The sequence below is a fragment of the Mastomys coucha genome, unplaced genomic scaffold, assembly GCF_008632895.1.
Source record: "Mastomys coucha isolate ucsf_1 unplaced genomic scaffold, UCSF_Mcou_1 pScaffold21, whole genome shotgun sequence".
In the NCBI taxonomy this organism is placed as follows: Eukaryota; Metazoa; Chordata; class Mammalia; order Rodentia; family Muridae; genus Mastomys; species Mastomys coucha.
This window is the reverse complement of record NW_022196904.1, coordinates 23571921-23587310: the sequence shown is the minus strand read 5'-3', so window position 1 is coordinate 23587310 and position 15390 is coordinate 23571921. Positions and strand designations below refer to the sequence as shown.

The window sequence follows — 15390 nt, the reverse complement described above, 5'->3', positions numbered from 1 at the left end:
ACTGACCTGCCCAGGCTTCTGCCCACAAGCATGCAACATGCACACTCCCAGTAGTTTGTTTTCTGAGACAGGGTTTCTCTGTATAGCCCTGGCTGTCCTGGAACTCACTCTGTAGACCAGGCGGCCTCGAACTCAGAAATCCACCTGCCTCTGCCTCCCAAGTGCTGGGATTAAAGGCTTGTGCCGCCTCCGCCCGGCACCAATAGTTTTTTTTTTTTTTTTTTTTAAATGGAAAGTGGGCTGCAGTGAAGCGCAGATGCTTAGTATTGACCTTGCAGAGACCTCTGATTGAGCTCCAGCACCCATGACAGCTCACAACTTTTTGTAACTCCAGTCCCAGGTGATGACGCCCCCTTCTGGCCCTTGAGTAGTACACAGTGCACAGATACATGCAAGCAGAACACTCACACACAAGGAAGAAAACAAACCCCAGTGGCCTGGGATTTTCAGGGCCTTGCACGTGCTGCGCAAGTGTTCAAGCACTGAGCTACATCCTTAGTCCTTCTTTACTTTTTCTGTGAAGACAGGTTCTTGTTAAGTTGCTTAGGCTGGCTCAGTGCTTCAAAGAGCTTCGACATGAAAACCGGCTCAACTCCAGTGTAGGCACTACTCTAGTTTAACTCCTGCTGCCTTACTTAATAGTCCCTACTCTAGCATGAACCCTGATGCTCACTAGTTATAAGTGAGCCATAAAAGCAACCCTAAAACAACGAACTGTCTAGCATTTTTCTCTAATATGAGTTCTCTTTTGGTTTTGTGTTAAGTATTGAGCCATGGTTAATGACTTCCACATTTGCTGCATTTACACAAAACTAGCCTCTTTTGAGCTGGGCCTCAAAACCATGATACTGTATAGCCCAAACTGGACTTGAGTTCATGGCAGACCTGCGTCAGCCTCTCAACTTTAGGTACCTCAGGCTTGTGCCACTATGACTTGCCTGTAAAGTTTATCTTCAACAAGTATTACCTCTAAGTGAGTGACTATTCACTCTAGTCACAGTACAGCCACTGAGAAGGACAACTCCAAGGGTATATTGTACTGGCAGTGGCGGCACATGCCTCTCTCAGGGTAGAGTGAGAATAGCCAGAGGCTATTTTGGGAATGCTCAACTATGCCATGGAGCAGAGACACTAAAGGGGTTGGGGCTTGCTGTTTTTAAGAAAAGCAAGTAGCTACATAGTTGGAGGAAGCTGTAACAATCTGGAAATTTAGGGCCAGAAGAGCCCTTGATATGTAGCCAGATGCCTCATTTGCCTGAAGTAGGAAGAAATGAGGGATGTGGCTTTTATATTCTCCCACCTCAGTAAATCTGTCCAGCCTGAGCTGAGCCCAAGGGTTATCTTGGACAGTACCAGTGGCACTACATTTTTTCATTGGGGTGGGGAGAGGGAGAGTTCTGGTTTCAGCCAAGCATTGGGGTGCACACTGGTTTTTTGTTTGTTTGTTTTTAAGATTTATTATGTATATAGCGTTCTGCATGTATGCCTACAGGCCAGAAGAGGGCACCAAATCTCATTACAGATGGTTGTGAGCCACTATGTCGTTGCTGGGAATTGAACTCGGGACGCCTATAAGAGCAGTCAGTGCTTTTATCTTGTGAGCCTCTCCAGCCCAGCATATATCTTTAATCCCAGCAGTCAGGAGGCAGACCTGAGTTTTATGACAGCCTGGTCTAAAAGAGAATTCCAGAACAGTCAGCACCATAGAGTGAGTTTTTTTGTGTCACCCCCAAAAAGGAGTTCTGTTTGGACTTGCTTTTTCATGTTGATTTGTATTTAGCTCTCTTAAGAATGGAATCATTTTGGGAAAGGTCTGATATACACTGGAGAATATACCAGAACTGAAAAGACATACAGGTTGGCAAGAAAGATTCCAGTATTTAGTATTAATCAGAAATACATACATATATACAAACATCAAAAGATATATATGAGAAGACAGTGGTATTTTTAAGACAATATCATTAAAGAATAAATATATCCACCACTAGAGTTTGAAATATATATATTCTTAATGTTAAGCCGGGCAGTGGTGGTGCATGCCTTTAATCCCAGCACTTGGGAGGCAGAGGCAGGTGGATTTCTGAGTTCGAGGCCAGCCTGGTCTACAGAGTGAGTTCCAGAACAGCCAGGGCTACACAAAGAAACCCTGTCTCAAAAAACAAAACAAACAAAAAAGGAATGTTAAAAAGAGTGCACTAGAATTTTACATCTAGATGTAAAGAATTTTACATCTTTGAAATGTGAAAGTAAGATGTATGGGCTGGAGAGATGGCTCAGCGATTAAGAGCACTGACTGCTCTTCTGAAGGTCGTGAATTCAAATCCCAGCAACCACATGATGGCTCACAACCATCCAATAATGAGACTGATGCCCTCTTCTGGAGTGTCTGAAGACAGCTACAGTGTACTTAAATATAATAAATAAATAAACATTAAAAAAAAGTAAGATGTATGATAAAACATTTAAAATATAAAAGTATGGAAATGCACTTACAGGGAAAGTAATAAGTATCTCATAGTAATATAGAATACAATGAACCTTAAGCTTCACTTTTATTCTCTTATGGAAAGTAATACTTGTAATCATTTTGTAAGTTGTTCCTATACGTATTACGCCACTTTTGTTGTTTTGAGCAGGTCTCTCTCATGTACAAAGCCCTAACTGGTCTGGAAGCTGGTATATAGGTCAGTTGCTCTGTAACTGTGACCTTCCTGACTTTGCCACCCAAGTGCTAGCATTGTTAAGTGAGCTCTACCCTGTCCAGTTGGAAGCATTTTATTCAAAGTTGGCAGATCAGTCTAAAACAACAATGACTGTAATTATTTCATTACTAGAAAGCACAGTGGTATGGAGCTTTAATAACTTATGACATGCGCGAGCATGTTTTTCTTTAGATAAAGACTTCACAAAGGCATCACTTCTTTCTTCTATTGTATTTCCATATTTTCCCTATGAATCCTTTGATGGACAATGAGATTCCTCTTATAACTAAAGGACCTGCCACAGACATTACACGCATAGGGCTTCTCACCTGTGTGAGTTCTCTGATGAACAATGAGATTTGTCTTCTGGCAAAAGCACTTTGCACAATCGTTGCATTTATAGGGTCTCTCTCCTGTATGAGTTCTTTGATGGTGGATGAGGTAGGGCTTCCTGCTGAAAGCTTTCCCACACTGAGGACATTTGTAAGATTTCTCCCCTGTATGTGCCCTCTGATGTGCCACAAGAGTAGTCTTCTGGCGGAAGGATTTCCCACATTCATTACACTCATAAGGCTTCTCCTCATTATGAGTTCTCTCGTGAAGAGCAAGAGTTGCTTTCTGGGAGAATGATCTCCCACACTCATTACAAATATAGGGCTTCTCCCCTGTATGAGTCCTCTGGTGAACAGTGAGGTTTGCTTTTTGGTGAAAAGATTTCCCACATTCTTTACAAATATAGGGTTTCTCCCCTGTATGAATTCTCTGATGGAGAGAGAAATTTGTCTTCTGGTGGAAGGATTTGCCGCAGTCATTACAGCTATAGGGTTTTTCTCCTGTGTGAGTTCTCTGATGACGAATAAGGTGTGATTTTAGTCGGAAGGCATTCTTACACTGTGGACATTCATATGACTTCTCCCCTGTGTGTGTTCTCTGGTGATCCGCGAGGGCTGGCCTTAGGCGGAAGGACTTTCCACACTCATTACAAACAAAGGGCTTTTCTCCCGTGTGAATTCTCTCATGGTCAGTGAGATATGACTTCCTTCTAAATGTGCTTCCACACTGATGACACTGGTAAGGCTTTTCCTCTGTGTGAATCGCCACATGCAGAGTCAACACTGACTTCCTGCAGAAGGACTTCCCACATTCAGTGCATGTATGTTGTTTCTCATTATTTGCTGCCCATCTCTTTTTGTTATATATAGATGGATTTTCCTCTCTATACACTCTACTGAGTGTAACTGAGCTTCCCTTTCGAAGAAATGATTTCTCATAGACCATATACTCAGATGACTCTGCTGCAGTTACAGCCTTCTCAGGCTGCACAAGTGCATCCCCATGACTGCAAGCCTCGACACTCTGAGTGTGGGATTTAACGTCAGGATGTCCTGCATCTTGCTTGGGATTTGGGTGTGATTCCACATAGCAATCATATTCACTGAATCTCTTTCTTGCAGGGCTTAGATTACAGTTGATTAATTCTGAAACATTTTCTAAAATATTTCCATGAGTGTCATATTTAGGAGGTAGGTCTTTAGAATTAACCAGATTGTTCACTAGAGTGAATGTCTTTTGTCTAGAGTTAATATATACAAATGATCTAGAGTATTTATCTTCATGTTCCTTGAATTTCATTAAAAACTCTCTTGATTTCCAGTTTTCTCCTAGGAAATAACAACAACTGGTAAATTTCCAAAGGAAAAAAATTATAAAACAGTCTAATGTGCAGAAGAACCAGAGCAAACCACTTCCAAGTTACAAAGCAAAACAAATAAAAATAGAAAACATATAGCAGACAACAACGAGAGGCCTACACACATTTCTTCCCGTCATGCTCTATTTAAAACTTGGGTATAATCACCAACTAGAACAGTCATTCCAACGATGGCAAACAGGTTTTGAAACAACAGGATTTCATGTAGCCCAGGCTTGCTTCAAACTTGTTACGTACCAAAACTGACCCTGAACTACTTAGAACTTTTAATATTAGAAATGACTTTATTTCATGAAAGTGCTTTACCTGCATGTATATATGTGCACTTCATGTGTGTTTGGTCCCTAAGAATGTGAGAAGATGGTATTGGATCCCTAGAAGTGTAGTTACTAATGATTGTGAACCACCAAGTGGGTGCTAGGAAACTCAGGTTCTCTAAGGAACAGCCTTAACCTCTAGGCCATCTCTCTAGCACTCTCATTTGAAAAAAAAATTTTTTTTGAGAGTATTACTATGTAGCTCCGACTGGTACTCATTAGGTAGGTCAGGCTGGCCTCAAATTCATGGCAGTCCTCCAGTTCAGCTTCTCAAGTATTGGGATTTACAGGCATACACTAACAAGCTTAGCAGTAAATCTTTATTTCATAAAATATAGACTGGAGAGAATCTTCTCTTATTGAAAGGGATGTGCAGAGGGCTGGAAAGAGTTCTTGCAGAGGACCCAGGTTAAGCTCCCAGCAACCACATGGTGGTTCATAACTGTTCAGAACTGTAGTTCCTAAGAATCTGACATCCTCTTCTGGCCCAGACACCAGGAGTGCACATAGACACATGCAGGCAAAATGTTTTTTTTACATGTTTGCTTGAGTAGGGTAGTTTCACCCTGAAATTCTAGCATTCCAGTTGTGTCCAACATGCCCAGCTCAGAACTGTGTTTTAAAGTTTGTGTGTAAGATGGTCATTTCAAAAGTTAGGAACCTTTAAAACATTTCAATGATATGTGATACTACTTGATACCTTCAGTTTTATGTCTGAAGTCAGAAACTCACCTAAGGAGACATGACTTGCAAACGATGTCCATGGCTCTTCCCCTCTCTCCAGTGTGAGGATGATATCAGGTTTAGACATGGCACAGCCTGATAAGGGAAAAGAAAATGTAACAATGGGGAGGCCGGGATGGAACCTAGCCGTAATGCACATGTTTAGCCAAAAGCAGAGGGAGGTATGGGGACCTGCAAGGGAATGTGCTCAACATACTATCTAACATGTCCAAAGGGTTGAAAATACTAAAAATGACTAAGATGTAGATCTGAATGGTTCTCCTTTGTGTAACAGCAAGCTTCACTTCCTACAGGAGGTGATCAAATATCCAATGTTGGCCAAACCAACATTCCTGGAATTTGAGAGTTTGCCAACTTAGGGTACTAAGAGGAAGTACAGAGTATCACAGTGCTTCATACCCACAGAGAGGAGGTGGTCATAGTTTTCCAACATCACATCTGTATATAGAGTCTTTTGCTCAGAGTCCAGGCGCTGCCACTCCTCCTGACTGAAGTCCACGGTCACATCTTTGAATGACACGGGTCCCTGCAGTGCAGAATTTGGAGGGGTGACTGGCACAGCTTAACTAATTAGAAACTACTGGTTTGTTTATCTGTTTATTTATTTAATTTATATGAGTACATTGTAGCTGTCTTCAGACACACCAGAAGAGGGCATCAGATCCCATTACAGATGGTTGTGAGCTACAATGTGGTTGCTAGGATTTGAACTCAGGACCTCTGGAAGAGCAGTCAGTGCTTTTAACCGCTGATCCATCTCTCCCACTCTTGTTTTTTTTTTTTTTTTTTTTTTTTTTTTTGTGTGTGTGTGTGTTTTTGAGACAGTGTCTTAGTCAGGGTTTCTATTCCTGCACAAACATCATGACCAAGATGCAAGTTGGTCATGGAGGAAAGGGTTTATATTGAGCTTACACTTCCACATTGCTGTTGATCACCACAATTGCAGGTTTAGACATGGCACAGCCTGATAAGGGAAAAGAAAATGTAACAATGGGGAGGCCGGGATGGAACCTAGCCGTAATGCACATGTTTAGCCAAAGGCAGAGGGAGGTATGGGGACCTGCAAGGGAATGTGCTCAACATACTATCTAACATGTCCAAAGGGTTGAAAATACTAAAAATGACTAAGATGTAGATCTGAATGGTTCTCCTTTGTGTAACAGCAAGCTTCACTTCCAGTCCTGAGGAAGTCAGGACTGGAACTCAGGCAGGTCAGGAAGCAGGAGCCGATGCAGAGGCCATGGAGACATGTTTCTTACTGGCTTGCTTCCCCTGGCTTGCTCAGCCTGCTCTCTAATAGAAACCAAGACTTCCAGCCCAGGGATGGCACCACCCACAAGGGGCCCTACCCCCTTGATCACTAATTGAGAAAATGCTCCACAGCTGGATCTCATGGAGGTACATCCCCAACTGAAGCTCCCTTCTCTGTGATAACTCCAGCCTGTGTCAAGTTGACACACAAAACCAGGCAGTACAGACAGGATTTCTCTGCATATCTCTGGCTGTCCTGGAACTTGCTGTGTAGATCAGACTAGTCTCAAACTCAAGAGATCTGCCTGCCTTGCCTCTTGAGTTATGGGATTAAAGGCCTTGTGCCACCACATCCATCTAGGAACTACTGTTTTTCAAACATTTTCTTTATGTTCATTTATTATGTGTATGAGTGTTTTGCCTGCATGTATGTCTGTGCACCATATGCATGTCCAGTGTCCTTGAAGGTTAGAAGAACATGTCAGATTCCCTAGAACTGGAATTATAGACAGTTTTAAGATACCATGAGGGTTCTAGGAATTGAACCTGGGACCTCCGGAAGAGCTTGAGTTTCTCTTTAGGCCTAGGAACTACTCTTGCCCCTGTTGGTGAGTCATTAAATTGTAAAAGAATGATGACATTTTCTCCCCTTGTTTGATTTAAACTGTTAACTTACTAGGCTCCCACAATGGCTCAGAGGGTGAAGACACTTGTTGCCAAACCTGGTGACTGGAGTTCAATCTCTGAAACCCACATGGTAAAAGTGAAGAACCAACTCCTGTAAGTTGTTCTGATATTCACACGCATGCATGTTCATAGACATACATACACAGGTTAACAAAGAAAAAAAAGAAAATGTAGTTAATCTACGACTTAGTGTGAAGTCGCTTTATGCCCACAACGTGCACTTGGGTTATTAGGGAACAAACTCTAGTACTGTTCCTGATCAAGAACATGTGCTCTCTGGGCAGGGACATGGGAGAGTGCATAGGGACACAAACCCACAGCTGCTGCAGCACACATATAAAGCATGGTGTCTTACAAGACAGAGATAAATTCTCTGGCTTCACCAAGGATGTAAATTATATAAATCTTCTCCACTTCAAAATGAATGGTTCCATCAGGCTCTGGTGGCGTGAGTCTACTTGCAAGGGTGATCAGGACAATCACAGGTTTGAGGCCTGCCTGAGCCTGAGTTAATTCATAGCTAGCTTGAGCAACTTAGTGAGGTGATGCTCAAAATAAAGAGAAGTATGGTGGGGATTTATTAGCTAGCAATAAAAGAGTAAATCACCTAAGAATGTATACTCAGCTAATCCCTGTAAGGTCTGGACAGAGCACATAATAAACAACTCAAGGAAAGCCCTGGAAAGCAGCTCAGTCAGCAAGAAAGGATGACAACTACAGTAAGAACTGGCCATCCCTAACTGACACCCTGTAGTCCTCAAGTCAGAAAACAGCTTCCTCCCTTCCTACAAGGAAAAGGGCTGGCATAGTTCCAGGCCTGCCAAGGCTACAGTGATACTATGTCTCAAACAGCAACAAGAACTCTAAAATTATAGAGTATTGTGAGCTACACCTCAGTTCAGTACAGCAGCCTGTGAATATACATTTATTTCTGCATCCAAATACAAAATTAGAACAGTTTTTGTGGGACTGCAGAGATGGCTCAGTGGTTAAGAACTGAGGCTGTACCTCCAGAGGACCCAGGTCCAATTCCCAGCTCCTGTGTGTCAGCTCATATCTGTTTGTAACTCCACTTCCAGAGGATTTAAAACCCTCAAAGCACTGCACATCAAATAAAAACTAAATAAATTATTTAAAAAACAAAACAAAAAACCCACAATTTTTGTTTTGGATACAGGGTCTCACTATGTAGCATTGGTTTGCCCAAACTCAGAGATCCACCTGCCTCTGCCTCCCAAGTACTGGAATTAAAGACATGGGCCACTATGCCTAGCTGGAACAATTTTTTTTTTTTTGGTGTTTTTGAGACAGGGTTTCTCTGTGTAGCCCTGGCTGTCCTGGAACTCACTCTGTAGACCAGGCTGGCCTCGAACTCAGAAATCCGCCTGCCTCTGCCTCCCAAGTGCTGGGATTAAAGGCATGCACCACCACCGCCCACCTTGGAACAATTTTTTAAAAGAGGAAAAATGTAATATCCTCAGTATTCTAGGAAAGATGTTACCGGAAGACCACAAACTTTGAGGAGCTTCTGTGAGCAGAACTGAAGGAGCATACAGAAGACACAGGGCTCACAGGTCCTTGTCCCTGTGCTTGAGAAGGAACTTTCTTGCCTCTTTCTAGTAACATTCTATCAGTCTTGCCTTCATCTTTACTCAGGTATGTGGATAAGGCCAACAGTTTGGATATTTAAAAAAAATTATTCCTCTGCATGTAGAGTTGGGGTGTCCATGTGTGTGGGTGCATCTGTGTGGTCAACTTGCATGTGACAATTTGCCCCTACCATGTGAAAGACCCCTGAGGGGAGACCCCCACTCAAATCTCGGGAGGACGTGCACCCAAGGAATCACGAGAGACCGTCTTGATGTAATTACAAGAGGTAGTTTTTAATTTCGGGGCGCTCCGGTTCGGCACCACACCTATCTCACGCAGGAGATAGTGGAGCCGACCACGAGGCTCGAAAGGTAGGAGTTTATATAGGGAAAAGGTCTGGGAGAACAAAGGAGTCGGTATGGTTACACATGATTGGCTAGTTCAAATATTAACTATTATGTGCAGAACAGAGTGGAAAATTCCTAAGGTTGGTGTTAATCTGAGTCAACAGAGCATCTGACCTTAAACCATATCTGCCTACACATGTTGTTTATGTTTTTTTGACCTGCTAGTTCTCAGGATGTCTAACAGACTGCTTGCTCGTTTTCAGGCCTATGTGGGTCAGCTTGTGATGGATTCTTAGGCCATGACTTTTCTTCCTAGTCAGCACAGGTCCAAAGCTTTAATTTTTCCTTTCACATGTATGTCCTGGGTTCAAACTCTTGGTCACAAGGCTTGGCAGAGAGTGCTTTAACACAATGAGCTCAATTACAATCTTACATAGCCTAGGCTGGCCTCAGACATGCTATGTAAACAAGGATGACCTCGAACTTCTAATCCTCCTATCTCTACATCCAGGAAGTATGTACCACCACCCACGGTGCTGGGAATCAAACTCTGAGCTTCCATGTGTGTTAGGCAGGGACCACCAATGGAGCTATATTCTAGTACTGTATCATTTTATAATTTATACATGGCATGTTTACATGTTAATTAGTTTCATTGATACAAACAAATGTGTTTGTTCCAGCACAGCTTCTGGGGGAGACAAACTTCCTGTAGGCAAAGGGTAATGGGGAGATTTAAGACAAAAAAGGAAAATTCCCAAATATCCTCAAAAAACAAACTGGACAAACAAACAAGACTCTCGCTTGCTTAGCATGCACAAGGACCAGGGTTATAACCCCTAGCCCTTCAAAAAAAAGTGGGGGTAGGGGTATAAGCTGACAGGGTAGAATAAAGAAACACCTTCCCAAGGAGGGGGAACCATTACCTCACCTGAGCCATGGTTTTGAGATCTGTAAGCGACAATCAGTCTTTCTTCAGAAAAGGGGTAGTGTAGTACCTACAACAGCAAAGCCAAAAAGGGGTTAAGGTGGGCACTCACTTTACAGCTAACTTCCATGGTTCACAACTAAAGTGAAATCATCTCCATGTGACAGTTCTTATCTCCTTTGTACATCCTAAAGAACTGTAATAGTGGGTACTAATGAGCTATCTCATACCCACATCCAAGGATACAGGCTTTTAGAACATGATGCATCTAGAGCTAGCTGCACCCCTACCCAAACAGCCTAGTTATCAACAGCTGAAGTGAGAATTCCTGGTTCCTTTGGAGACTCAGTTTTGTCATGTGATGTTTTTCTGGAGTGGACACTTGAATAGGACATGTGATGCTTGGATAGAGTATAAATATAACCCCACCGACAATGGTGGTCAGGCATTGGTTCACCTTGTCACTCTTTGCTGGTCTTTGTTGGGTTTCACTGACGCGGTCTTAACTGATGACATTAGTTCACCTTGCTTTCTTCACTGATCTTCACCTGTTGTGACTTCATAGAAACACACCAAAGAACTTCTGGTGGTGTTCTGGTTGGTTCTTGCCGCTTTGGTGGACTCATGCCGATTGGCTGAGCCTCATGCTGCTGATTCGTGTTTGGTGTTTGGTAATGGAATGGACTGCAAACAAAGAAAACTGGAATTGCTCCAGGGAACTATTTCTTTTCTTTTTTCTTTCTTTCTTTTCTTTTTTTCTGTTTTTTTTTTTTTTGAGACAGGGTTTCTCTGTGTAGCCCTGGCTTTCCTGAAACTCACTCTGTAGACCAGGCTGGCCTCAAACTGTCTCACAAGTGCTGGGATTAAAGGTGTGCACCACCACTGTCTGGCTTCAAGGAATTATTTCTAAACAGGTCCACACCCCTTCTTGTCCTTTTAGCCATTTTCTTCCTCTACCTTTGGCCAATGGTCTGTAAGAGAGGGTGAAGTTTTAAGGACCACTATTAAAGTAGGTTTTGAAAAAATATAAGCCTACAGACAGCTGTCAGACTGTTCCCTAATTAGGCCAAACCATGTATGACAACATGGGAACACCTGACAGAGCCCAGCTGAGCAGCACTGTAAACGCCATGTGTTATGATCATCTATCTAAGAGGTGATGATTCTGATTCTAGTTCCTAGTTCTCTAATTCTCAGAGTAGATAAGCTTATATTTAAAAAACAACTAGTGGTAGCCAGGCAGTGGTGGTGCATGCCTTTAATCCTAGCACTTGAGAGGCAGAGGCAGGTGGATTTCTGAGTTGGAGGTCAGCCTGGTCTACAGAGTGAGTTCCAGGACAACACAGAGAAACCCTGTCTTGAAAAACCAAAACCAAACCAACCAAACAAACAAACAAACAAAAACAACTAGTGGGCTGGAGAGAGATGGCTCAGCGGTTAAGAGCACTGACTTCCCTTCTGAAGGTCCTGAGTTCAAATCCTAGCAACCACATGGTGGCTCACAATCATCTGTAATGAGATCTGACACCCTCTTCTGGTGTGTCTGAAGACAGCTAGTGTGCTTCTATATAATAAATAAATCTTAAAAACAAAACCAAACAACCAGCTTCTTGTTTGTAAATAAGCTCTTATATTTATTGTGTTTGCCTACTGTAGGGAAACGTGTATTACTTCTTTGCTTTTTGAGACACTGTCTTATATAGCCTAAGATAGCCTCAGCATTGTTATATAGAGGAGAATGACCTGCCCTAATCCAACTGCTTTTCAAATTTATTTATGTTATGTGCTTGAGTAGTTTGTGTGAGTGTATGGACACACACCCTTAAATTATTACCTTCAGAGGACAGAAAAAGATTAAGGACAGCTGTGATCTGCCATGTGGATGGCAGGAACAGAATCCAGGTCCTCTGCAAGAACAACGTGTACTCTTTGTTTGTTTGCTTGTTTGATTTTCAAGACAGGGTTTCTCTGTGTAGCCCTGGCTGTCCTGGAACTCACTCTGTAGACCAGGCTGGCCTCGAACTCAGAAATCCGCCTGCCTCTGCCTCCTAAGTGCTGGGATTAAAACATGCCGGGCATGTGCCACCACTGCCCGGCAGGTTTTTTTAAACTGTAAATTATCAATGGTGTTCTGCTTATTCGAACATACTAGTCAGCATTCATTCTATGGTTGCTCAATATACAGTGATACTCCCTCAGAATTTTACTTTTTCTTAAAAGTAATTAAGGGGCTGGAGAAATGGGTCAGTGGTTAAGTGCACTGACTGCTCTTCCAAAGGTCTTGAGTTCAATTCCCAGCAACCGCAATGTGGCTCACAACCATCTGTAGTGAGATCCGATGCCTCTTCTGGTGTGCCTGAAGACAGCTACAATGTAGTCATAGAAATAAAAATAAATTTAGAAAAATAAAACAAAAAATCTCGCCGGGCAGTGGTGTCGCATGCCTTTAATCCCAGCACTTCGGAGGCAGAGGCAGGTGGATTTCTGAGTTCGAGGCCATCCTGGTCTACTCAGAGAAACTCTGTCTCGAAAAGCCAAAATAAACAAACAAACAAATAAAACAAAAATCTCAGCACACACACCCCTTTAATCCCAGCACTTTGGAGGCAACAGTTGGTAGATCCCTTTAAATTCAAACCCAACTATGGCTACATAGTGAGTTCCCATCTCAAAAAATGTAAAATAAATAAATAAATCGATCAGAGGAATGTGGTGGCACAGGCTGTTAATCCCAGCACTCTGGTGCAGAAGCAGATGGATCTCTGGTTTGGCCAGTCTGGTCTACAGAGTGAGTTCCAGGACAGCCAGAGTTATACTGAGAAACCCTGTTTTGAAACAAAAGAAAACAAATTAGCCAACAGCATCCTATGATGGAGGACTCCAAATCCACCACAGCCCATATCGCAAGTCATCGCGGTCACTCAAAAGACCCCTCATCACAGCAGGTACCCAAGCCCAGCCACGCATTTAATCATGGCCTCATCACACAAACGCGAACTCCACATTGGAGTCCTGGTGCATGCAAACTAGACTCAGGCCCAAAATCAGCGGTTTGAACGTGGCCCGGTGGTCGGTGGGAAATGTAGTGCAAGATCCGCAAACCCGGAAGTCAGGAAGGCGCGTGTGGCCAGCAGCTCCAGGGTCGCGCCGCAGAGACCCCTGGATAGACTGAGCGCCCCACACCGCGCTGGCGCGCACTTCTAATCAAAGTTCTTTTTAAGTTGCCCATGAAAATAAAACAGCAACAATCATGAAAGTTTAAACAATGCCAACTAGCCAAAACGAAGTTTCTCACGTACTCCACTAGCATCCCATAATGGGCAACTTCACGAGTCCTCATAGACCTCGAACACAAACACTTCGAAATTCGACTCAATCGAAATTGTATTGACCACTTAGAGTCTACATCCCAGAAGTCCCTTAGCAAATGCAATCCCGTTCACTCGCCAGATCCCGACGTCAAACAAATCGACTCAGTTTAAAACGCAAACACATGCATTTCCCTCTTACCATTCTGGTTAACAATCGTTTTCTAAAGCACTGAGCCCTGCCTATAAGGACAGGCTCAAAAAGACACAAGTGGGCAAGAATCCAGAAAAACCAAAACTCCGGCGCGCGCCGGGCTCGCCCCGCCTCTTCCCCGGGGCGCGCTCTCGGCTCCCGTCCTCGCTACATTCTCTCCGCTCGCTGCCTGGGCTCTCCCTGTACCCCCAGGGTTTTCCTTCCTTGTCTGCACTAACCCAGCCTTCCCCTTCAGCATGCCCAGCCCGGCTCGCTCATCACCCGCCCACTTCACACGCACGAGACCCACCGGAATGACCTTCGAGCTCTGGTTAGAAGTGCGCGCCAGCGCGGTGTGGGGCGCTCAGTCTATCCAGGGGTCTCTGCGGCGCGACCCTGGAGCTGCTGGCCACACGCGCCTTCCTGACTTCCGGGTTTGCGGATCTTGCACTACATTTCCCACCGACCACCGGGCCACGTTCAAACCGCTGATTTTGGGCCTGAGTCTAGTTTGCATGCACCAGGACTCCAATGTGGAGTTCGCGTTTGTGTGACGAGGCCATGATTAAATGCGTGGCTGGGCTTGGGTACCTGCTGTGATGAGGGGTCTTTTGAGTGACCGCGATGACTTGCGATATGGGCTGTGGTGGATTTGGAGTCCTCCATCATAGGATGCTGCTGCCTTGACTTAGTAGTATACTGAGTGGGTTCATGAGGCAGAGCTTCATTTCTGCACTTACAATTTGTTTGGAGTCTGTTGGGGAGTCTGTTTTTGCCTCTGAAGACTAAGAATGGTGCTTACATTAAACAATCAACTTCCAATGAAGCATGGATTGTCTTTCTTTCTCAGGGGAGATCTGAGGTTGCCAATAAGTCTGGCATGGTGGTGCACACCTTTAATTCCGGTCGGTACTGGAGAGGCAGAGGCAGGCAAACTCTGAGTTCTAGGCCAGCCCTGGTCTACAGAGTTCCAGGATGGCCAGGGCCACACAGAGAAACCCTGTCTTTTGCTGCCTCCTTCCTTCCTTGCCCTGCAGTCTTGAACCCTGGCTCTGTAAATGTACCTTCTAGCTGGGAAGGTGGTAAGCTTTTGTAGAGAGAGATGGTAGTAGATCTTGCTGAGCTCATCCGTTCCTCCCACAACTCACTCCAACACACACTCAGTGGCTGGACAGCAGGATCTGAGGAATGATGGCATGCTCTCTAAAGACTATTTCTCGTTTCTCCTGAGTTTCAAACAAGTTCTCTTCAGTGTTCCACAATCCCCTCCCGAAATGCAGCAAGTCATGGGAACCAAGTGTGCAAATGCAGGGGCCTGTTGGGACACATTTATATTTAAACCATAACTTGAGATCCTGAGGCAAAATAATAACTGTTTTGAGGGCAGCCTAAGCTTGTGAGCCCTTGCCTCAAAGTACATTAAAAGAATCTCAAAGGATATGTGCTATAGGAGAGACTATGATCCTCAATGATGCAGAATAAACCTACATTTTCTTGTAGCTCCAAGATGGGGTTTCTCTGTCCTGGAACTCACTTTGTAGACCAGGCTGGTTTCGAACTCACTAAGATCCACCTGCCTCTGCTTCCTGAGTGCTGGGACTAAAGGTGT

At 43.8% G+C, this 15390-nt stretch overlaps 1 protein-coding gene across 2 annotated transcripts; it reads right to left on the bottom strand.

Moving 5' to 3' along the window:
* Positions 1 to 2846: 2846 nt before the first annotated feature.
* On the bottom strand, positions 2847 to 14236 carry Znf567 (zinc finger protein 567). Of its 2 annotated transcripts, none has more exons than XM_031386031.1 (6): positions 14092 to 14236; positions 10738 to 10964; positions 10284 to 10350; positions 5877 to 6003; positions 5466 to 5552; positions 2847 to 4366 (listed from the first exon to the last, which is right to left on the bottom strand). In XM_031386031.1, the coding sequence occupies exons 3-6, from the start codon at positions 10290 to 10292 to the stop codon at positions 2931 to 2933; spliced, it is 1659 nt and encodes a 552-aa protein (XP_031241891.1). In that variant the 5' UTR covers positions 10293 to 10350; positions 10738 to 10964; positions 14092 to 14236; the 3' UTR covers positions 2847 to 2930. The 2 variants fall into 2 exon arrangements, with proteins under 2 accessions (XP_031241891.1, XP_031241892.1); XM_031386032.1 differs by lacking the exon at positions 14092 to 14236 and adding an exon at positions 12115 to 12237.
* Positions 14237 to 15390: the final 1154 nt, after the last annotated feature.

Coding starts and splice junctions, on each gene's coding strand:
- Znf567 (XM_031386031.1), bottom strand. Junction 5,553..5,876: donor TGACCACCTCCTCTCTGTGG/GTATGAAGCACT, acceptor TTCCCTTATCAG/GCTGTGCCATGTCTAAACCT. Junction 4,367..5,465: donor TGCAAGTCATGTCTCCTTAG/GTGAGTTTCTGA, acceptor GTTATTTCCTAG/GAGAAAACTGGAAATCAAGA.